The sequence below is a fragment of the Eretmochelys imbricata genome, chromosome 10 (assembly GCF_965152235.1).
Source record: "Eretmochelys imbricata isolate rEreImb1 chromosome 10, rEreImb1.hap1, whole genome shotgun sequence".
Lineage (NCBI taxonomy): Eukaryota > Metazoa > Chordata > Testudines > Cheloniidae > Eretmochelys > Eretmochelys imbricata.
The window spans coordinates 17,691,008-17,713,901 of NC_135581.1; the positions used below are offsets into that span (position 1 = coordinate 17,691,008).

Consider the following 22,894-nt stretch of genomic DNA (forward strand, 5'->3'; position numbering starts at 1 on the left):
ATGGGAAAGGCTCCTCCCCTGTCCCACACATGAGGGGGGGCTAACCACATGGAAAAGGCTCCTCTTCCCACCCCACATGGTGGGGGCGACCCCTGTGTGTGACACACCTCTCCCCACTCATACTAGGAGCTAGCCCCAGCGGGGAGGCTCCTTTCCCCACCGCACACACTGATGGGGGAGCCTAACCCGCTGTTTAATTTATAATGAAAGAGGTGCTAGGGGCTCAAGCAATTTTTTTTCCTTTCATAACTGACATTGCAAGCAGAGGTGCCAGGGGTATGAACTGCCAAGCCTAGAGGTTCCAGGACTTAGCCCTGGCACAAATTAAGCACTGGCCTCACCTCGGGGAGGAAGATGTCTCCCCCCACACACTGCAGGCACCCTTTCCTCGACATCCTGAAGGGGTCTTTTTGGAGCCCACACATGCACCTTGAGGCAGCTTTCCATGCAACTAGGGATCAATACAGAGTGAGCCTCTTCCAGCCTCTCCACAATGAAGTGGCCTCACACATCCCCTATGCACTGCAGGGATCTCACACTCCCCAACCTGAGGAACTGGCACCTTGCCCTGCTAGGCACGGATACACACACAAAGTCTCATTCTCACACAGGCAATGATGTGGTCTCCACTCCACACCCATACTGAGGTGTGGGGAGGCTCTAGACGGGTGAACTCTCTCACAAGAAGGGAAAATGTGAATGAAGTTGTTCCCCTCCCCAGTGATGGGGAAACCTTGACCTGGCATGTAGTGTCTTTCACAGGCAGTCAGTGAAACCTGGGGCAACAGGTCAGATCACTGCTTTGGTGAGATCGAACAGCACTCATGTCAGTGAATATGGACCATTTGGTTAGCAATGGATTCATCAGGAAATACTGTACAGTACCACTTATCTGTACATATGTACTGATAGCCCCAGGCTCCCAAATCCTGTAGACTCACTGACTCCCATTTATTCAGCTAATTGCAATCATTTCCCCCAGGGCTGATTAGATTACATGCCACCCCACATTGCTATTCTTCACTATTAGGATAAAACTTTTATTTCTCCACACCAAAGCAAGATCCCAACTCTGATATTCAGATGTTGGCAGTTGCATACATATAGAAAGACCAGAATATTAGTCAAGATCCACCATGGAGAACTGAAAGCAGAATTTTCTTCTCACTCTAATTCCTCAGCATATGTGCAGTGTGCCCCGCCATTTGATAGCATTGGCATCAGCCAGGTAAAGAGCCGGTAGCCCACTGTCAAAGTCAGTCAGCAGGCACTCATCAAGGATATGTGACATAATCTGAAATTGACCTCATCTACATTGCAAGTTGTTAGAGAAACCCCATTTGAATAAATTGGACACAATTGCTCTGTCCTGTTTGAAACCAGTTCAAGGATGACCACAGGTGCCTTGGCAGGTCAAAACCTGGTGGACAGATGGTTGGGTCGGTTACGAGTGATTAACAACTGTCGTAGCTGTTGTCATTACGCCAAGCAAATTCCACTGTCGTGTCCTGTGGCGGCATAAGTGACCATAAAGGACATCTAGAAGACATGTGAACTGAACATGTCTGAGTACAGAGGCACATCTCATTTCTCACAGCTCTTGACCAGGAGCATGATGGAAGCCCCCTCATGGCAAATATGAGGCAGTAATTAGATGTCATTGTGTAATTTGGATAATTTCAATCGGCCTTCTTAAAATTAACCCTGTAGTTTTAATTAGGATCAATCTATTTCACCTATCCAAAACTATTGTGTAGTTAGTGTGTGCTCTTAGCCAGGTGCAGCACCCAGCCACAGGAAGAAAAGGAGTACTTGTGGCACCTTAGAGACTAACCAGTTTATTTGAGCATGAGCTTTCGTGAGCTACAGCTCACTTCATCAGCTGTAGCTCACGAAAGCTCATGCTCAAATAAACTGGTTAGTCTCTAAGGTGCCACAAGTACTCCTTTTCTTTTTGCGAATACAGACTAACACGGCTGTTACTCTGAAACCAGCCACAGGAGTGGCTGTATTTCTGTGGAGGGTGAAATAAGATTTTATAGAGTACTGCTTTTGATCTACATATGCAGCTCTCACTGACACCAACTGAAGTGGTGAATGCAGCTCAATACAGCCTTTGCAGTGCTTTAAAAGGTATTCTCAGGCCTCAATTGTTATAGTTAGTGCTTAAAATAATTGTTTTAAATGACATCAAAAGCAAAAATGTTTAAAACTATCATCATCTAAGATGAACCAGACAAATTCAGGTATCACTGACTCTATGTCTTAAGAGTTTATGACTTAGTAATAGGGAATGGTAAGATTTTATTTTATATTTTCTGATGTGCAAAATACATCTAATACTATTTTACACTTGTATAGCATCTCTCAATGATGATTATAAAATGCTTCATTTTTGACGATTAGGATACATAAACTAAGTGACTTGCCTAAGATCACAGAACAAACCAGTCATAGAAGCTGGAAAGGAACCCTGGCATCCTGACTGTTATATCTATTTCCAAACAAAAAACATTATTTAATGTTAGTTAAGGTTTTCTTCACTAATAAACTAAACCATAAAAAAGTTAAGAAATACAAAGGCAAGGCTTAAAAAGTTAAGTCAAACACTAAAAAATGCCAGAATGAATGGTACCTGTGCAACCTTATTTCAGCCCCCTTGTGTATATGCATAATAATCTAACCTTGACTTTGCTGCTACCATTTGACTACAGCCTGACTTGGCAGCTTTTAAATCCTTTTTCATTCTTAAGTTTGTATTTTGTAGGTTTTTATGGCTTAATTTATTGATCAGAGCAAACTTTAACATTAAACAAAGATTCTGGTTATAAGTTTCCTTATTTTTTTTTATAGAAAGAAAATGTTTCTATATGTGCTATTTAAATAAAACATTTGTTTAATGGTTACGGTTTCACAGCAGTGGAAAAATAAGATTTACTGCAGCTTCTAGATAGGGACTCAATCATAATCTCTCTTTTTTTAAAAAAAAAGGTAAATACTCAGAAAGTCATAGTCTTCAATTTGGGACAAAATATAAACTATCCATGAAATGGAAATGGAATTGTGTATTTTTTTTATGTAACTTTTTTTTTTTTTTTTTAAAGGAAAGTAACAGTTACCCTCTGAAAAGAAACAGTGTGACCTACCTGTATACAAACCCAAAGGAGCCCATGCAAACTTACTTTGCTTTCCTTCCAGCTCCTCCCTGGACTCTTTTTATATTAATGTTAGGGGAGTCTGAGGTAAATCAGTATTCAAGGCAGCCATTGCTATGACAACCAAGGCAACAGTGATTCTCATCAAGTATTTGAATAAAGTAGAGGGAGGAATAATGAGTGGCTGATTGTCTCTGAAGTCACTGCTAATGCTCAGGAAGCAGCAAATATGCGGTGTGGGGGGAAAAAATTGTGCTTTTCTGGTGTTTCAGTTTCCTCAAACTTGCTAAAAATCCAACAACATGCAAATAGAAAACACATATTGGAGATCATTCCACACTCATTAATTAGTGGCTGAAATTTGGTTCAAGTTCCCCATCGCACGTTTCCAAAAAAGGGTTCAGAAAAAAAATGAGACACTAGATGCAGACCGTGTAAAACAGAAAATTCTGATGCAACCTAACCGTGGTCTCGCTCCTGCAAGACCGTAATACCTCTCTATTAAAAATTCTCCCTACTTAAAACAGAAATTCCACTAACATGCGCCACCACAATCTTCTGTCCCTTCAATATTGTTTTCTTTACTTGACTTCAAGGTTCAGTCCTTGACTTTGTCATGAAGCCTTTTTAAGACACATACAATTAAAGCCATTTTCATTTAAACTCCATGAACATCAATAATTTAAAGAAAGATCTGGTTATTTGCTTTGATGTTTAAATTATTGAGTAATATCCATCAAAGTTAATCAGGAGTCCTTATTTAGCATGTTTTATTGGGTTCATGGATGACAAATGTCCTGGGGCTTTTTGTAATTTGTGTATTTATAGTGGGAGACACATACTTAATATATTTTCTGATTATGAAATGGTGGACATTTTTCCCCCTCAGATTTGTCTGGAACAACTGCTTATCCTCCTCTAAATCTGACTAATCATAGATTCAGAGATAAAGGTATATTTAGATCCCCACCTCCCTTTTACACAGGCGCTATAGGACACTCTATTCCTATAGGAATAAAAAGTTTTCAATATTAAATTAGTATTTTGGTCCATCAAAAACAGCATTCTACAAGCAAAACTATTTAATCCCTAATGTTTCAGAGCAATACACACAAGTAACTTTATTTACATGCATAAAGGGTTGCAGGATCCCACATATTGCACTTAAATAATATTGCATATTTTGGACAGCAGGAGAAGACACAATATCCTTCATGCTAAATTATTTTAATCTACGTTTCAAATCTGATTTTTCCTCAATGATATATTAACTCCCAATAGTACAAAGATGTTGATCAATTACTCTTTTGTAATTTTGTGATTTACTCTTTGCTCTCACATTAGTTTAAGCTTCAGAATGACAAAGATTTTTTTCCGATGGCACATTAAGTAAAAACCTACATGAACGATTACTAATTTGTTTTTGAGTAGCAGCCATGTTAGTCTGTATTCGCAAAAAGGAGTACTTGTGGCACCTTAGAGACTAACAAATTTGAGCATCCGATGAAGTGAGCTGTAGCTCACAAAAGCTTATGCTCAAATAAATTTGTTAGTCTCTAAAGTGCCACAAGTACTCCTTTTCTAATTTGTTTTTGCACCTTTCTCCATTTGTTAGCAATAAATTATTTATGTGTAGGTTAAATACCCTGTGGTTTGTTAATGTGTAATTTTACATATTAACTTTAGGACTGTATTTCATTATATATCACTTGCTTTAGTGATAAAAAAAGAGTAATAATAAAAAGGTATGAATCAGAAAAAAATATCCAAGGGGGTGGGTGGGTGGGTGGGTGTGGTTTTGAGTATGCCAATGTTTGTCTTTTTCTGATTCATACCTAAACTAGTCGGGAAAGTGACAAGAGAAATTTGGGTCACTTTTCAAAGATTTCTTGAAGTTTGTGTTGGAAACTGACTATTTACAGATAGGATTGTAATAAAACAACAAAGATCATAGGGAAAGGAGGCCTCTTCTCCTTGCTTATTGATAACTTCCCTTGAAAGCCTTTTCAGAACAATCCGATGTAAAATATCTCTGAATCAGATTATATTACTGCATAATGTTTCTCCAAACAAAAAAGCAAGCTCACTAGTGTAAATGATCATGTTGTATCTTACATGGAAATGATTAATAACCTGTTAAAACTTCAATTATAAAAAAATCTCTGAAACTAACAGTTTACAGTCATACACACCTCTCTCTCTCTCACACACACACACACACACACACACACACACACAAGCATTGCTTGATGCATGAAGGCTTTTCAAGGAGTATGTTTGTCATTAGTGTTATCAGTCACTAATGGTATAGTTCACTGAAAGCAAGACTATCTAGTGATTTATGTCCTATCAGTCTCTGCTGTAATATAACGGTAAATTCAGGGTGATGAAAACTCAGAAAAAGATACAAGTAGCAGAACACCAGACAAAAAGTCTAAAATATATCCCAAACACACACAGTCTATAAAATATGTAAATAACTTTTAGCGACTTTCTAAGGGTATGTCTTCGTTGGCAGAGTTACAGCGCCGCCCAGAGAGCACTGAAGGGAAACCATAAGCTCACCATGAATACCACACAGCTAGGCAAGTCTCGTCTTTGGCTTTAAATATAAAATATATATATATTGTTCATATTGCATTGTTCTCCCACATTTTGTAATTAATCATTCAGAACAAGCAGCAATTTAAAGAATGCAGGATTGGACCCTTAAGCAACCAGAATCCTCTCTGAAGTTTATAGGAGTTAAGTGCAAAAGGAATGCAGGACTGTGGAAGCAGTGTCATATCAAATTGGTGAAGCTATAATGTTGCTGCTTCTTAAATTTCAGCTCTGATTTCAAAATAATTTGGATGTGCTTGGCCCTGTATTATTTCAAGTCTGCTTTCTCCTGAATTTATCTCATGCATTTAATCCAGAAAAAATGCAAATATTTAAAGATTAAAAAGTTTATTTTGCAGTATATTTAATGAAAGGGGCAAGACTGGTGAAAATGAACTAAAGCACAAAAAATAAATACACTTCATATTATAATAATGACATTACATTCCACAAAAATAAAGTGAATTGAAAATTAAATATGTATAAATAAATAAAAAATATATCAAATTACAAAAAAATTCTGACACTTGTCAAGAAGGCCTTATGAAAGTTAAAAATTTTTTGCAATAATATTTTAGTACACAAACTTTGAAACAGTCTTAAAGTAAAAAAGGTTTAGTTAAGAAACTTCAACAAAAGTTGAACATTCATTTTTAAAATAAATATTTAGACTAAGCCTACTTTTACGTATTGCCTCAAATGCCAGTTAAGTACAGAAAACATCTACAATCAATTTTTAGCACTAACATACAACAGCAAGTAAGCCAGTCTAAAGTTGCCAACTGCAAGGTAGTCTAGAATTCTTAATAAAATAGGATGCATTTCACTTGTCATTCTTTGTTACCCTTGAAATGTTTTCCTCTAAAAGACTGATAACAGTAGAGTAATGCAAAAATTAAGAACAAAAATAACGTTTTGAAAATTACTAGGAATCCAAGAAGTTCAGATTATCATAATAAGTCTTTGTATTATGGTGGGAAACTAAAGAACAATAACCTTTAAACAGATAGGTGTAGGTCTTCAGCTGGTGTAAATTAACACCAGCTGAGGATCTGCCTCAGAGCCTTCAAATAAGAGCACAGTACACAACCACTGAGTAGTCTGTTAATCCTCTAAATATTTCTTTGTATTAGTATTGCCTCTTTTTCAAGTATATGTCTGGCTCAGTTTAAAATACTGCATGATAAGTAACATTTGCTTATAATAATGCAACAAAAGGTACAGGATAAGGTACTGATTTGTAGATGGAAACCATAACTTGTAGGTTTAAGGCCATCCCCAAAAAAGTTCTATTAATTCATAAATGCATTTTTGTATTAAGGCATTTTTCCTTCCACCTATTTAATTTTTATATTGAGATATTTAATGAATATTGACAATATTTTGGGTCAAGTCTGCTGTTATACCAATGCCAACCTGGATTAACTGCACTGAAGTTAAGAGTTACAGCAAATTTATACTAGTGAATCAGTAGAACTTGACATTTTTATTAAATATGTACCCTTTATTTTGTTTAAGAGGTCCTCCTCTCTACCACCCTTAAAGATGTGAGGATACATAAGTATGCTATTGACTGAATAATACCTGCCTTTAAGGATGGATATACACAGGGGAAAGATTTTCACTATTTTATTTGAAAACCAAAGAAAGTTTCAAAGAAGCTCATTATCAAGATTAAATTACTAAGCAGCCTCTCTTTAAAGAAGCATGTTCATAATGGCTGAAATAGCCAAAAAGACAGGGGCAAACAGGAGCATGTATTTTGGAGGTTAAGTCTTGCAAAGTTTTAGGGACTCAGAACATGGAAGCATGGCTTCAGTGCTTGGATCTATTACTAATGACAGATTATTTTTTATTTAAAAAAAAAAACTGTTCCAAGTCACTTCTTTAGACAAAGTAGATCTAGGAATGTCAAAAATAAAACAGTAAGACACATAATGGTATGAAACAGTCATCTGTATGACTGCTGAGGACAATTAAAGTCTGAAGCGGCAAACAAAGTCTTTCCTTCTGGAACTCTTGTACACAGCGTCATAGAATTGCTACATCTTAATTATATTTCATCTTGATCAAAATATAGTTTGGAATTAGAAAATGCAGTAAACAGTATGGAGGAAAAATTGCCTGGAATGTTTCATCATAGTGGCCTAAATTCACCACCCGTGTGAACAGGGGCGACTTCATTCATGTACATGGAATTGCACATTTATGCCAGCAATTAATTCAGGTCCATGTCTGAAACACAGTCAACAGAAATGAGTTTAACAATATCAGTCATTAGTATTTAAATTGACAGGTTAACACATTCATATGTGATGATACACTCAGTGATGCTGCTCTCAAACAAATACACAGAGGAAAAACACACAGTATTTTTACAGTTGAATAAGTTATCTTTTCTTTGTGTAACTTCTCTAACTTTAGGGTAAAAGGCTAAAATAGGTACACATATAGGAAATCAGTTATGCAGACTACCGTGTCTGAACTGCCATTGTAAATATATTTCCAAGAGTACAAAAAAAGTGCATGATAGATACAAGAATAAGTCAGAGAGATGGCAAAAAGATACAAACAAACATAATGTTGCACTATATTCTTCTCTATAGCAAAGCTTTTTGAATGTGGACATATGTATGCAGTAATCTGAATACCTAACAGGTTTGTACCATGCAATTTGTTTTCATGAGTATAAGAACTGAACTTATTTGTAGCCTTCTCCATTACTTTAACATCATTCCATAAAAATCTACTGTATGTCCTTAAAATATGCAAAATGTTATGTTAAGTGTGTACGTTTGTCAATTCAAAGCATACATATAGGAGATGCAAGATCTGAACCAATGGTGAAGAGACTATTGCATTAAAATAGCCTTTTTTTTTTCATCCGAGTGAGTGCTGTCGTCTTAAATTGTCACAACATTTGGCTTCTTTCTTTGGATTCCTCCTGCATATACTCCTAAAAATAAAGCAGAAACAAAAAGTTAACATTCTGTGATTGTAACTGTTCTTTTTATAAAAAAATTGTCCAATAAACACTGAAAAATGTAAGGACAGGAATACACAAACTTGTTCAAATATGCTTTTAAAAAGATGTATTTTAAAATTAATATTTTTCATAATTCTATATCTCAAATACCTTAAAATGAATAAAACAGGTTATTCGAGTTGTAAAAAGGCTTGTAAATAACTATACATTATAGCATTTTCTTCCTCAGTAAGTGTTCCCCTTGCTTTCCTGCTACTCCAAAACACCTATAACTGCAATATATAAATGTTAAAAAGATTAGAAAACTTGAAATGATGGCGGTTTCTATATTGTACTATAAAACTTGATTACATAAAATTAGCTAAGCATTTTAAGCTACTATGGATCATTTAACTCTTCTAAACTGCCTAACTCTTCACTATTATACAATGAATATCTACCGTCATTTTACTATATTACATCCCTATAAGACAAATATAAAAAACTCAGTCTCTCACCACCCTAACTCCCACCCTCAAAGGCAGAAGTATCTTAAGAACCACCCAAGAAAGACAGACTGAGCAAGAACAACGCAAAGCATAAATACACAACCTAAATACATTAGCATCTTACATTTTAATTGTAGTATTTCAGTAAGTTATTTATTGGCCTGATCTCCCCCACCCCCAAATATCCATGCACAGAGGAAACTCTCTGCATGTAAAAGGGAATGGGGGTTCAGCCCCTCCAAAGCTTCCCTTTCACCCCACCCTATGGAGTCCACACAGGGTGAGGAGCGAAGCCTGAGCAGGTCAGAAGGAAGCAGTTGGTAGATCAGGAGCAAGGTGCACATTCGTCTCCCAATGGCTCTATTTTAGTTTCCACAAATCAACTCTCCTTTCTACTCCACTTTCACCAAGGCAGCTGCAGACAAGTGGTCATCCTGGTAGCATAGCTCCAATGGATATGAGGGAGGGGATGGAAAAATAGAGCACCTTCATGAAGATAGCCTTGGCTTCCTGCAACATCATCCAGTTTATTTCAAGGGGGTGAGGAGGCAAACCCTCCTCTCACCACCACCAAACAAACAAAAGAAGGAACTCTGAAGAGATCCTCTTGGAGATTTCCTCCCCAAAGCTCCTCTAACAGATTTTACTATAGGAACAGGTGAGGTGGACATACACTAAGAGGGTATGTTTTCCCTTTAGCTCTAATGTATATAGAAAAACTACCTAAGGAGTTACATCAATGTCAAGAAGGAGGCTATAGACTTAAACAGACTAGAACAAAGACAGGGAAAATATACAAGTCAGAGAATACTCAAATCCTAATAAAGTTGAACTGTCTTTTCAGGAGATAACTTATTAGAGGTCTCTGAGTTGAAATTCATAACCAGAATTTAAGTACTGTATATATTATAAGTATATATAAGCCATCAAACAGAGTTCTTCTTATATTAAGGATCTGAGTCACATTTTGGTTTATGCCTCCCCAAAGGGAGATCTCTCAATTCTGTGAATCTGGAAGAATTCTATCATGCTGGGAACAAACATGTTTCAAGATTAACGGCTCAGTTGTTGCAGGCTACTGGGCAAAGGGCTAGACCACATTTTCCAGACACCTGTGTAGCGAAATATGCACAGTGCTCAGCAGTGAGATGAAAGGGTGGGAAGGGGAGTGGGGAGAGGCCAGGTCTTAGGTACTTGCATGCAATCCACTGAATAGGATGATGTGAGTAGATGCTATTTTTAGGATGTTCTGCTACTCCTACTGGCAGCCAGGAAAAGTGGGTACTTATAGGCGCTTAAGAGCTGCACTTAGAAGAAACACAGCAAGGCAGCTTCGGAAATTCTAAAGGTCTTACCACATCAGTATCCCTCACAGCTCATCATAAAAATGTTCTTGCCGACCCAGCAACGTGCAATGCCTGCACCCCTCAGCTTACCCATGGTCCAATAAGATGAAGTAACAGGGCTGATGAACATGGTGTCTTATCAGTGCCACAACACTACTCTCTCAACCCTCATGTGCACACTACATGGATCAAAGCCTACCTACAGGAAATAAACTGACAGTTTTGAATATATTCACCAATGATCTGGATTTTACCTTTAAAAAACAAAAAGCAGTCTTATTTCCCATTAAAATCAATTTACAAAACAATTAAGAATAGCCATGAGTGTATGTGAGAGAGAAACAGAGTATATAGAAAGATTATTTTACCTATCCTTATGGAAAAGTCTTATAGAATTCAGTAGGAATGAAACCAATAGGGCTATATAGAAATTTAGTACGAGTCCACAGAATTTATTACAAATTCATCTTTTTATAGTTTAACCCTGTATAGAATTCAAGGGATATATACAAGTGATACAATTCTATATTAATGTCTGTGTATGTGGTAGTTGGAGAACTGCAAAAACTAAACTACAAAAAGTTTCTCCTTTTCTAGTAATTTCTATAGGACATTTCCTTAAGGTTTTGGCTTTTAGTCTATACTCCCAACCTACATAGTTGATGGAAAAAGTAAAAGCTATTTATTGTTTCTCTGCTGTCAAGTGTACCAGCTATGTTCAGCAGAAGTGCACGTCTAGATTTCAAAACATGCCCAGTATGTTTAGATGTTCCAGTTTAAAAAAAACAAAACAAAAAAACCTCCCCTCTTAACTAAGATAGAAGTGGGCACGTAGATCCAGAATTAGAGGAGTTAAACTCACTAGCAAAAGGCATAGACACTTAATTTGAAATTCACCTTTGTTCCAAAGCTCAATATTAAAGGCAAAAGAAGAACACAAAAACAGAAGTGTTCAATTTGTGGTCCTAAATGAAAAATTATTTTGCATACTAGAGGGGAGAAGATATTCAATCAATGGTTGTAATTGAGAGAGGAAGACCAAGCTTTGGAGATGAAATTTCAAATGACAGTCAGAGAGAAAAAAAAAAAAGAGGAAGAAAGAGTAGATGGGTTGGTACATGAGCATTTCACTTCTAGTGATAGGCATTCAAGTTCTGATTGGCTCAGAAGTAAGATTAAGTCTGATTGCCACATTCTAAACCCAACAAACCCACCATGTCATTTTCAGTCTGTGCTTAAGGAATGTCAAAAACTAAAACAGCAGCGGTGTTTTAGGTCAGTACTGACATGCACTAGCAGAGTTATGGAAAGAAATATGCCTACACCAAGCCAGTGCTGAGTCTTCATTTTCAGGAGCACACTCACAAATGTAAGATAAAATAAAAGAACATACATGAATTTGTTTAGCTTTCAGTTGTTTTTTTTTTTAAGATTTTAGTTATTTGGGCATGACCACTCCCTGGAAACAATTTGTTGCCTCGCCCACATTAAACAGTTTACAGTGCATCTTTTGAAAACAGTTTGGAATATTCCAAACTCAAGGTGGGTTTTTTTATAATTGAATAATTAATTATTCTGTAAATAATTTGGTAATCTATTCAATTTAGTTTCAACATGTACATAATGCAAGTTTTATTTACATGTATTAATTCAAGTTTAAGCTTTTTTAATACTGCACAAATAATCAGATTATCTCTTTTACACTTGTTAGGGCTTCTTCCAGATAATGATCTCACAGTGCACTGCTGTTAAGTTAGTACAGATGGATATTGCCTGATTTATTATTTGTATTTGGAAGAACATGGAGGTGCTGATACTACAAATGTCATGGAAACATTGATGCTCAAACACTCTAGATGAAATAAGGAGATTAGTTATGTAGCATAACTAAACCACACCTCCGTACAGCCAGTTAGAAACAACTGTCAGAAGTTCAAAATGGCTATTATGAGACATTCAGTAATTTTACAGCAATTCATCAAAGGGCCATGAAGGCAGGCCAGACAAAATTTGGAGCCATTATCATAAATGGGATTATTTTCACTGCTGAGTATCAAAATGTCACAATATCCAAGTTATGATTAGCTAAAGCAAGCAGGCCAGAATACATTGACTCCTCAGAGCGTGGTTTCTGTAATTTTAATTGAGTGACCTTACAGGTTTGAACAATTCCTGCCTACCTTGGCCTGTGTTTTTGTCAGCTCTCATTAGCTAAATAGTATCTGAGCAGTGGGTGGGGAGTTTGAATTTTTCCCCTATATACAACAAGAAGATTGGATAGAAAAATCATACAGAGTACTATGGCTCACTTGTTGCATCCCAAAAAATTATGGTTCTCCTTCCTTAATAGGATTCCAGATGATCCTAATTTTTCATTGGTACCCAACCATTCAAATGCATTAATTTTAGAAGTGAGTTACATGAATTAAGTTCTTAAATCATATTTCTGTAATAGATGACAAAGACCAACTGAGTAAAAAGATTTTACTTAGTTTTAATCAATCACAACTGTTTACATTCAAGTTTTAAAGTGGAAAAGTATCAGAAAATGTTTGCTTCACTAATGTTTTGTTAAGGCATGGAATGGACAAAACCACATCTATGAATAGCTAGGCATTCCATCCAAACCCCTTTTTATTAATAGATAAACAAACTACTGAACTCCATATCTGGAACTTGGACTACCCGTCATCTAAAACTGTCATGCACAGCATTGGGTATATCAGAGGAAAAAGGGTCATAAATCTTCTTTGTTAATATCTAATGTACAGCATAGCATCCTACAAGATGTTTTAAAGTAGGGAATTCATATAATATTCCTAATGGTAAATTTTCTGAAAATCCATGTCATGACCTCTGAGTTTTAGTTTCTGAGGACAAGTCTTACATATATTAAGAAATAGGAATAAATGGCACAAAAATATAAATATCTAGGTCAGAGTCTACATCTATCTACTCTAGTTCTGCAGGTCTCTTATGATTAGTGCGTTTTTACATATGCTACTAAAAATTGCGTATTTTTGGCAATCAGGCATTTGGTGAGAGAAGGAATTTAAGCAGTAATCTTAAACTGTACATGTCTTTTATAGAATTTGAAAATGTACTTTTAAGTTACTCACATTTTTTGTTTTTATAAACATATATAGGAAGATGGTTGATTTAGTCAAAAGTGCATTATAGCAAAGCTACTGCAGCAAGGAAAACACGATATCCCATTTAAATTTTCTTGATACTAGTAACTCACTCATATCTTCGTTTTAAAAAGAGATCCAAGAACCCATTTTCTACACACCTGAAGTTGCCTTGTTAGGCACTCTGCTCTCTGAGGACTTCTTTCTATTTTGCTCAACCCCCTTCATTGAGGTCTTAGGGGTTCTAATTAAATATAAAAGAGTTAATAAGTCACTTGCATTAAAATCCAAAGATTGTATCCAATAAAGAAACACACTATCAAACTGTTCTTGGTATTAAAACAACTGTAAGTGATACAGTAGAGTCTCTTCCAGAACTTGCACATGTGAAACTCCTATTAACATTACTAGGAGTTATGCATATACATTTATAGGAGAAACTCTCCATGCACACTTTTTTTCTTACTACTCTATTCAAGAAACTGATCTAATGAGTACATGTTGCATTATTTAGGAGGTATATGTTTCTTATAAAATTATATTTCATTTTCAGTGAGTGGAAGCAAAACTTAATGGAATGAATGTTACAAATACAGATGTCAGAACACAGTGTAAATGAAAAACAGAGTATGAGACCACTGCACTTTTTCCCTTACAGTATAAGGGAAACAAAAGCTAGGAAATTTAAGAACTGTCTCACCATGAATTGTAAGTTAGCCATTTTGCATTTGAACAATATTTGCATTGTGCATGTAGATCTTACTTGGAAATTATTTGACTCAGATACTGCATTTGCTTTCAACCTTTAAGTTGTGCATTAAAACACATACTGTACTCTTACCCTTGCCTGCAAAGAAGCCTATGAATTGGAGTATTTTGTCCTTGATTTGGCTGAAGTACTCTGTTAAAAACAAAATCTGTATTAGTTTTGTTTATTTTGTTTTTAAACAAGTTTTATTTTTATATATTGCCTTCCACATTCCAAGTATCCCAAAGAAGCCAGCAGTGTTTGGTTACATGTTGCTAATGCAGAGAGCATCCAGTTATGCATGTCAACCATTAAAACTCAAGAAAAGCACTGAAATAGCCTTCAGAGACAGAAAGAAGGAATCTATTTTACAGGTGTCTATACTAAAGGACTGAACTGTTTCAATTTAGAAACATAGCTGCTACGCATTTCTAGCGCCAACTGTTATTGCAACAGTTGTGTGTGCATACACTTATTACCCTGGTATAGTGAACCCACACACAGCACCACCTCCAACATTTGCTGTGGCTCTGAGTTGTGGTACTTATCACAAGACTTCCGATAAGAAACCTGGAGCAGGTTCATACAAGTAATAAATATTTTCACTGATTACTATGATGCTGCCCTCCTGCCCCTCCACCAGTGGTTTATTTGAATTATTTGCTTCTGCTTGTAGATCAACACTCACACATTGTGGGGGCAGAACTACACACGTGCCATGGCAGAGGCCATAACTTGCCCCTGCACCTGCTGCTCAACAGAGTTGCCTGGGGTTCACAATAAATAGCATCACCAACTTCATATGTTGGTCTTTGGGAAGACAGATCTTGCTTTTATTATTTTTGTAATTTTTTTACATTAAATTTTGTATATAACTATGTTTGTTTGGGAATGACATGACCAGTGGCTCTTAGTTGTCGTCATGGGATTGTCCTATGAGGCCCAACTGAAAGAGTGCAGCTGCAGTGCTTCAGGTTTCCGATCAAACTCGCACTGACACAGTTTGAAATTAAGTAGGCAAAGCTATTTTTAAGATTTGCTCAAAGATGATGCTATCATACCAGTAGAAGGCATACCTGTGAAACACTGCATGCTATTTTACAAGCATTCTGAGCATCTGAACTGGTATTAGCCAATATTCTCTAGTGTAGACAGACGTTATCTGGAAGGCAGCACCTTTAACAGTTCAGTACTAGTTTATTAATACAGAGTATAAAATAGGCCAGGTATGAGACATGAACCTGTCTCTTTACAATCTAGAGGCGAGAATGCTACTGAAGCTTGAGGATCTTCTTAAATAACCCCCATTTTGACAAGTTTCTACAGCTCGCTACATGAAGGTTCATGTCTGGTGAAGTGAAAAGAACAATATCATACTGTTTCAAAAACAGCGTCAAGCATTTGCTTAAAGATGCTACCACTGTACCTAACACTTGAGAAACTTGGGAACAGGATGAACTGAATGAAATAAACAAACAGACACGAAGGGTCATGTTTGAGGATATTAATCTTGAAAAACTAAAGCTGGAAAAGTACTATTTATTAACTGTAGGCAAGTTCATATAATAGTTTGCCCCTGGGTAATGAAGAATGCACAGGGCTAATGACAATAGGTGACTAGTTGATGGCAAGCAAACAGTCAATAGACCTAGCATTGTAAAACAGTTAACATTTTAGTGTAAATTACAAACAAGTCATTTTCACTGACCTTGCTTCAGGAGTATTTTGTTTTAGGATTAATTTTTTATTTGGCATTCCCATTTCTGAAGCCCTAATGAAACAAAAAAAAGTCTAAGTATCCAAATACATTTTTTTAAACATTTCTTAAGAAAAAACTATAAAAATTGTCAGACAAGAAGCTAGAAAAATAAAAGGAAGCCACCTAAGTAATACTGCCACTATTTTGGCAAAATTATGTACAGTACAAACTACACTTTCCAACTGCAACACAAACAGAAGCAATTGTCTCCATTACGCCATAAGGCACTCCTATCAACATGCATGCATTTGTTATCATACACAGCTAATTTTGGAGAAAGCCATGAAAATAATTTAAAAATACAGCACTCACACTTTGCAAACCAACTACAGACTAGTCACACAGGAGTCACTTCACTCATCACTGAAACAGCATCTTAACAGCACACAGCGACATTACACATAGCTCAGGACAGAGTGAAGATTATATCAAATCAACTGAGAACTAGAGGAAATTTTTGTAGGCAGGATGCAGCTACCTATATTGAATTTTGTCACGGGAGTGCGGCAACCACTAATCTTTTCAAAAATAGTTATGGATTTTATTGGCTACAAGCAGGCAAATTTTACCTTATCCAAAGGATGGCATCTCACATGGAAGAGAGTCCCCTATAACCATGGTGTGGCATTGGGTCATTACTGCTAACAGCAGGAATGTCACCTGCTTATGTCACCAGCACCATTAACTGCAGTAATGTGATTCACTTGAGTTGTTACAGCCAAATACAGAGGGTATTTGGACAATGATAAACGTAAACCATGATTCTGGAGATCAGACTTCAGAGTGAATTAGAGAACAGTCAGTAGGTACAGAGAACAAGATGAGGAGTGTTTATGTTGTTTTCAGCATGGGAACAAATATATATTGTCTATATAAAAAAATGCCATTATAAAGAAATAGAATTCTATACCCTTATGTAAAAGGGAATCATACATATAAAAAAGTCTTTGTAGCAAATATGAGACTTCCAAAATCTGTAAGAAACTATTTTGCTAAAAGATTCAGCTGTATTCAAAGTAAAACTCCCTTCGTTCCAATTCTCTCTAGTAAAAATATTAAATACATACATACTTCATGTACTTCTTCCTATCCAGAGACTTCTGCGTAGCTGTCGAAAGTGTCACTCTCTCTCGTGGAGTCTTTATTTTAGCCTACAGAAACACAGTAGTGGATACTAATATTTGTTACTACTTTTATTACAGTTGCCCCATCTGACCCACCTTAATGAAAAGATTGGCACTTTTCATTATAAAATCCGCTTTAAAAGATTTAATGCAGCTCTTTTTAGTTTACTTGGTGATGTAGCTTTTAACATTCCAAACTTTAATTTAAAATAACAAAACCAATAAAAAAAGTTTTATGTGTACCTTTTCTCTTGATATCAAATTAATTCCATCATCTCTCTCTCTCTCACACACAGACACACACACTTTGGAAGCATCCAGGCACCAAGTCCCTACTGTAGACTGGAGTCTTTCTGAACAAGTTTAACTACTGGAGCACCACAGCTAAAGCCACACAATTATCAGGAAGATTGTTTTCAAAAGCTAAGGTTTATATTTCTTACTGGGTCAGGGGAAAAAAAAAATCTGTATCTTATTCCAATCACTAACAACAGATATTTAACTTGTGACAAAAGTATACATTTTCCTAGTTTTAAGTGTTTCTTACTGGATAAAAACTTGGAACATACCATTTGCCTCAGCATTTTCTCTTTGCGAACTTCACGATCATGACGCAGGATATGCATTCTTTCAGATACTTCCATTATAAAGAATATATCATGGATGTCATACAGCGCAGCTCGCAGCTGAAATAAATCAAAGCTTCCATGAGGCTTTCTTGGAGAAACTAAATTTTAAAACCCTCTGTGTCGGTACAAAATGGCCATAGTTAAAATTATTTCAGATATTGACCTCTGAAATCTTCAGATATCTCTGTCAGAGATAAAATAATTTTTCTCTTTTACAATGATGGAGTAATTATAAAAGAAAAGCTTAGAATATACATTACTTGAGCCATCACTCTTTCTTGTAGGGATGCATCTTGCACCGAAACAGTTCCTCTCTTTAAGGGAGCTTCAGACTGAAAAATTTTTATGAACTCCATAGTATCCTAAAAAATAAAAAGAAAGATTAAGTGTAATACATAATCTTTCACACTGAGTGGAAGTAAATCTCAAACCATTTATACATCTGCTTCCTTAATCTCAAAAGTTCAGAGGAAAAGGATAGTGTTGGCAGAGAGTGGTGGGTAGCTAAACAGACATGGATTTAACCGTAATCCTCTAAAAGAAAAATGGGGCACTTAGACGATCTCCTCCTTGGCCTTACTCCTGTAACAAAGCAGAAGTAACTTAGCATTCTCACTATTGCAAGATTGGGTTCCCCTATACACCGTATCCTATTCAACATCTTTTACTTTGTATCTACACACAAACACCATTCTCCACAATTGTGCTGTACGGGAGCAAGTAATACTAAATCTACACCTTAGACCTAAGAAATATTCAAATTCATGGAGATGGCATTCCACTTCACCAGCTTTTCCTACTGCTGTCTTTCTGAGCAACAGCAATGACAGGGGTAAATCACTCATCTCTCTTTTCCCTTCTGACTCCCTTGTCCTTAGCTTCCTCTCCTCATATGAAATTAATCAGGGGCAGATAGACATTAAAAGAATACCTTTGATGACCCTAACTTTAGCATTTAACTATTCGAATATTTAGGAAGCTGCAAAATCACAGCATAAGTTTGACACAGGAAACCTCCGTACTAACTCAGGATCCAGGAAACATATAGTTAGATTTTAAAAAGTTTTAAAATAGCAGATATGAAAGTTGGAATAAGGTATATTCTGCCATGCAAGGTTCATTTCAACTAAAAGTTTGCACACTAGATATATTAAGAATACATCTAAGAAACAATTATCCAACTTCAGTCTGTATTAGAATGGTTTATAGGTCACTTCAAAAAAAGCACAAGAAAAGGTACTATTGAGACACTATAAAAAAGTGGTATGCACACAGCATGCAATAATTAACAACTATGTTTTGGGTAGTTAATTCATTCTCTAAAAACGATAGAGCTATACTACTTATGAGGTAAACTTCATTAGTTAATCCTGAAAGTAAAATGAATTTTGTGCTCTGGCAAAAAGTCTAGATCTAATTTGTCACCTGAAAGAAGTAGAAGAAACCAACAGGAGGGGAGTGGGGGGAAATGCATAAAGCAAGCATCTTTACAGTTATCTCCTTACTTTTACGGTTTGCCTAAGATATTTCAATTTTTCTGTTTGCATGAGCCTACGAGTCAGAAATCCCTTTGCCAAGGCAGTGATCTTACTGAACTTCATTTGCATCTCTGGACTGAAGGCCTTTTAAGAGATAAAAAGAGATTAAAATTAAGAGATTTTCTTTGGTTTAATATCAACTCCAATAATAGTTCTGAATTTTAATTTCTCAAAATAAATTAAATTAAATTGATTGCAGCTTGTTTAACAAAACTGTCTGTACACCTATCTTGTATTAACAGCCAGGTATTAAATTTTGCCAAATACACTTTGGCTAGCCAGAACTCCCCAGTATTAATTTGGTTAACAGAATAAAGATGTGGTTACATGATTAGTTTGCCTGTACTGTAATGAGAAAAATATTGTTCTGCTCTCTTCTTTTGTCTGCTAGTACAAATCCATCTAAAAACTGTGGATCAACTAGTAGTTTTGCATTGGAAGTTATTAATGCATACCTGCAGTAGCAGTTGTCCTGAAAGAATTACATGGTTAAGCAAATAAAAATAAATAAGTAAGTAAATAAATAAATAAAAGGGAGAAAAGTTTAAATCACTTTAATTTTCACACCTGAGACCACCTGGTTTTGGCCCTAATAAGCCTGGATGCTGATATTTTTGACATTCCACTACCAGATGGTCCCCAGAGGTAGAATGGAGCTTCATTTGTTGAACCAAAACTACTGGGTATGGTAGTGTTGGCAAAACCTATATGAAAAGAGAATGGATGATTAAACAAATGAGTACTAAACAGGAAGGCTGTGCACACAAGCTACTATTCAAATACTTACATGTCATACACCAGTTACACACACACAGTTTTATGACATCTGCAATTTTTTTTTAAAATGTACAGAGATATTCTATGAAACCAAATAAACAACAGGAGTACTTGTGGCACCTTAGAGATAGCAGCTAACATTCTTTATTAAAACCAAATCTTTCTTGAATTTACTTTACATCGGGATATACACTGGACTAAAATTGCTGCCAGCATTTTCCCTTGTGTTGTATGCACCATATTCTTATGTCACGTATGCTTGTTCAAAATGCAGAAATATCCTAATCAAAGTGGGAAAGGGTCCACCACTATGCTAGTGTGTGAAAAAGTCCCCAATAGATGGCATGTCAGATAGTAAAATGATACTGTACCAGATCTTATCCAAAAGGCATATGACCAAGGAAGATATTTTCAGAATTTTATTACAGTAGTAGTTTCTGATCCTGCAAAGTGGACACAAGCCTGCTAAGACCACTAATACATTTTACAAAAACTGCTAAACAGCTGTAAGGTGCTAACTTTCAGTACTTCCTGCCTAGACTGGATTCCAACCAGTGAAGAAGCGGAGATGCTGCCATCATCAATACCATGAACAAGCCAGTACATTTTGTATATTCTGCTTTAAAGTGCCCAGTAAGCTTTTAATAATTATTTGCCCCCTACTTTTACCAGTGCTATTCGAGTTTGTGTTATGGATTGTCTCCACTTGAGTCAGCATTGTTTCCAGCAAGCCACTTTCGCTTATTTTTCTCCATTCCAGTTCCATCCCACTGCTAATGGTCATTTTGGGTATTTCTATGTCTGCTGTAGCACTCTTCTTTCCTTTTAACCTTCTCTCCTGCTCTTCTATCTCCTGCAGATTAAAAGTCTGAAATAAACCAGATCTTTGATTCTACGTAATGGAATTTAAATACATTTTGAGCAAGCAATTAATTGTATCTTGGCATAAGCTTCAATACAACATAGGCAGTTTAACTACTATCTAAAGCAGCAGTTTTCAACCTTTTTTCCCATTTGCGGACCCCTAAACATTTTTGAATGGAGGTGCAGACCATTTTGGAAATCTTAGGTATAGGCTGTGGACCCCCATGTGTCCACAGACCACAGGTTGAAAAATCACTGATCTAAAGGCATCTTAATTTCCATTAATCTCTATGTAACAAACAGTATATCGTATATACTCGTTCATAGGCAGCATATTTTTGGTAAAAAAGTGACGCATCAAAGAGCGGGGGTCGGCTTATAAACGGGTCTACACCAAAATCTGATGATTTAAAACTCTATCAAATCACTGAATTGAATATCTAATACACTGTCGTTTTATTTACCTGGAGTGTCTGCAGGGATGGAGCCCCTCTGTTCCCTGTGGCAGTGGTTCGCCGTTCCCATTGGCTGGGAACGGCGAACCGCGGCCACAGGGAGCTGAGGGGCTCCATGCCTGCGAACGCTCCAGGTAAACAAAACGTCCCAACCCGCCAGCAGCTTACCCTGATGAGCCGGGAGCCAAAGTTTACCAACCCCTGAAATATAGGGTCGACTTATGAAAGGGTCATACAGTTTTTACTATTTTTACCTATCCATCTTGGGGGTCAGCTTATAAACTAACAGGCTAATGAATGAGTATATAGAACGAGTATATACGGTAATTGCACTTAAAACAGATGTGCTGAATAAATATACTGTAAGAAACCCAGGAGAGCTCAGCCTTTCCCAAATAATATACACACCTGGATTCCTATCCCTTTTGGCTATTTTAATAGATCATGAAGATGTTATGTAAGTCTGTGCAGTAATTGTCTAGCTTTTCCAGGATGTCTAAGTCCCCATTGCATCTCTTGCCTTTTGCAGTTTGATACAAAAGCATACATCTATTATACATCTCTCTCCTGCGAATACCCTTTCATCTCTATACTTAAACAGAGAATAGTCCTAAGCCTCCTGTTTTTGTCGCATGAGTTTTCTCAATGCTCTAAATGCTGCTAGCCAGACCAAAATGGAAGCTCAGAGAAGGTTTCACACAATCATATTTTTCAAAGAGCTTCCACAAATTCAGACAGATTTATTACAAATATCCATCTTGAGTATGACAAAGTCAGAGAAAGATTATATTGTTTCAGCTCCTTATACTGAAATAGCAAGTTGAGCAGTTAACCCTAAAACACCTCATGTTAGCATTTTCCTATCTTGTTCCCCCACCTTCTGTAATTTCTCCTGTTCTCTCTCTTGTTCAGCTATCAGTACTGATAGTTGTTGTGCATGCTGCTCTTCAAGTCTCTTCCTCATTTCTTCAAAAGCCAACAGTTTATTTTTCAAAATCTCTTCTTCTGAAAAGAAAAAAAATACACGCATCATAAAGCGTTAATCATATATTCTTACATTTTCTAAGTGTTCTGCAAGGTAGATAAACAAGCCTCCACATTTTCAATACATTTTTCCACTGGGTGTTATACAGCACTGTTGGTATAGCCACAAAAACATGAAGTAGAATATTTTTCTTTTATTTCATATTCATGTTTGTGAGATCAGCATATCTATGGATGGGATGGTATAAATGGCACTGATCAATCCCAGATTCAAGCGGTCACATGCAGAGACTAGCTCTGAAAAGAATA

At 36.4% G+C, this 22,894-nt stretch overlaps 1 protein-coding gene across 7 annotated transcripts in view; it reads right to left on the reverse strand.

Moving 5' to 3' along the window:
- Window positions 1-6,098: 6,098 nt before the first annotated feature.
- Window positions 6,099-22,894, reverse strand: part of CCP110 (centriolar coiled-coil protein 110) — a 28,147-nt gene continuing 11,351 nt past the window's right edge. The window contains exons 5-16 of one of the 7 annotated variants that reach the window (XR_013347265.1): window positions 22,479-22,606; window positions 20,946-21,150; window positions 20,073-20,209; window positions 19,473-19,589; window positions 18,228-18,329; window positions 17,908-18,024; window positions 17,286-17,365; window positions 16,164-16,226; window positions 14,549-14,608; window positions 13,869-13,951; window positions 8,893-9,014; window positions 6,099-8,712 (exon numbers count right to left, since the gene is read on the reverse strand). Coding sequence is in view for 6 of the 7 variants with exons in the window: in XM_077827726.1 (XP_077683852.1) it covers window positions 8,660-8,712; window positions 13,869-13,951; window positions 14,549-14,608; window positions 16,164-16,226; window positions 17,286-17,365; window positions 17,908-18,024; window positions 18,228-18,329; window positions 19,473-19,589; window positions 20,073-20,209; window positions 20,946-21,150; window positions 22,479-22,606 (1,145 nt within the window). In the remaining variant the exon portion in view is untranslated. The remainder of the gene's footprint in view (window positions 8,713-8,892; window positions 9,015-13,868; window positions 13,952-14,548; window positions 14,609-16,163; window positions 16,227-17,285; window positions 17,366-17,907; window positions 18,025-18,227; window positions 18,330-19,472; window positions 19,590-20,072; window positions 20,210-20,945; window positions 21,151-22,478; window positions 22,607-22,894) is intronic. The other 6 variants (XM_077827730.1, XM_077827729.1, XM_077827728.1 and 3 more) reach the window with 6 other exon arrangements.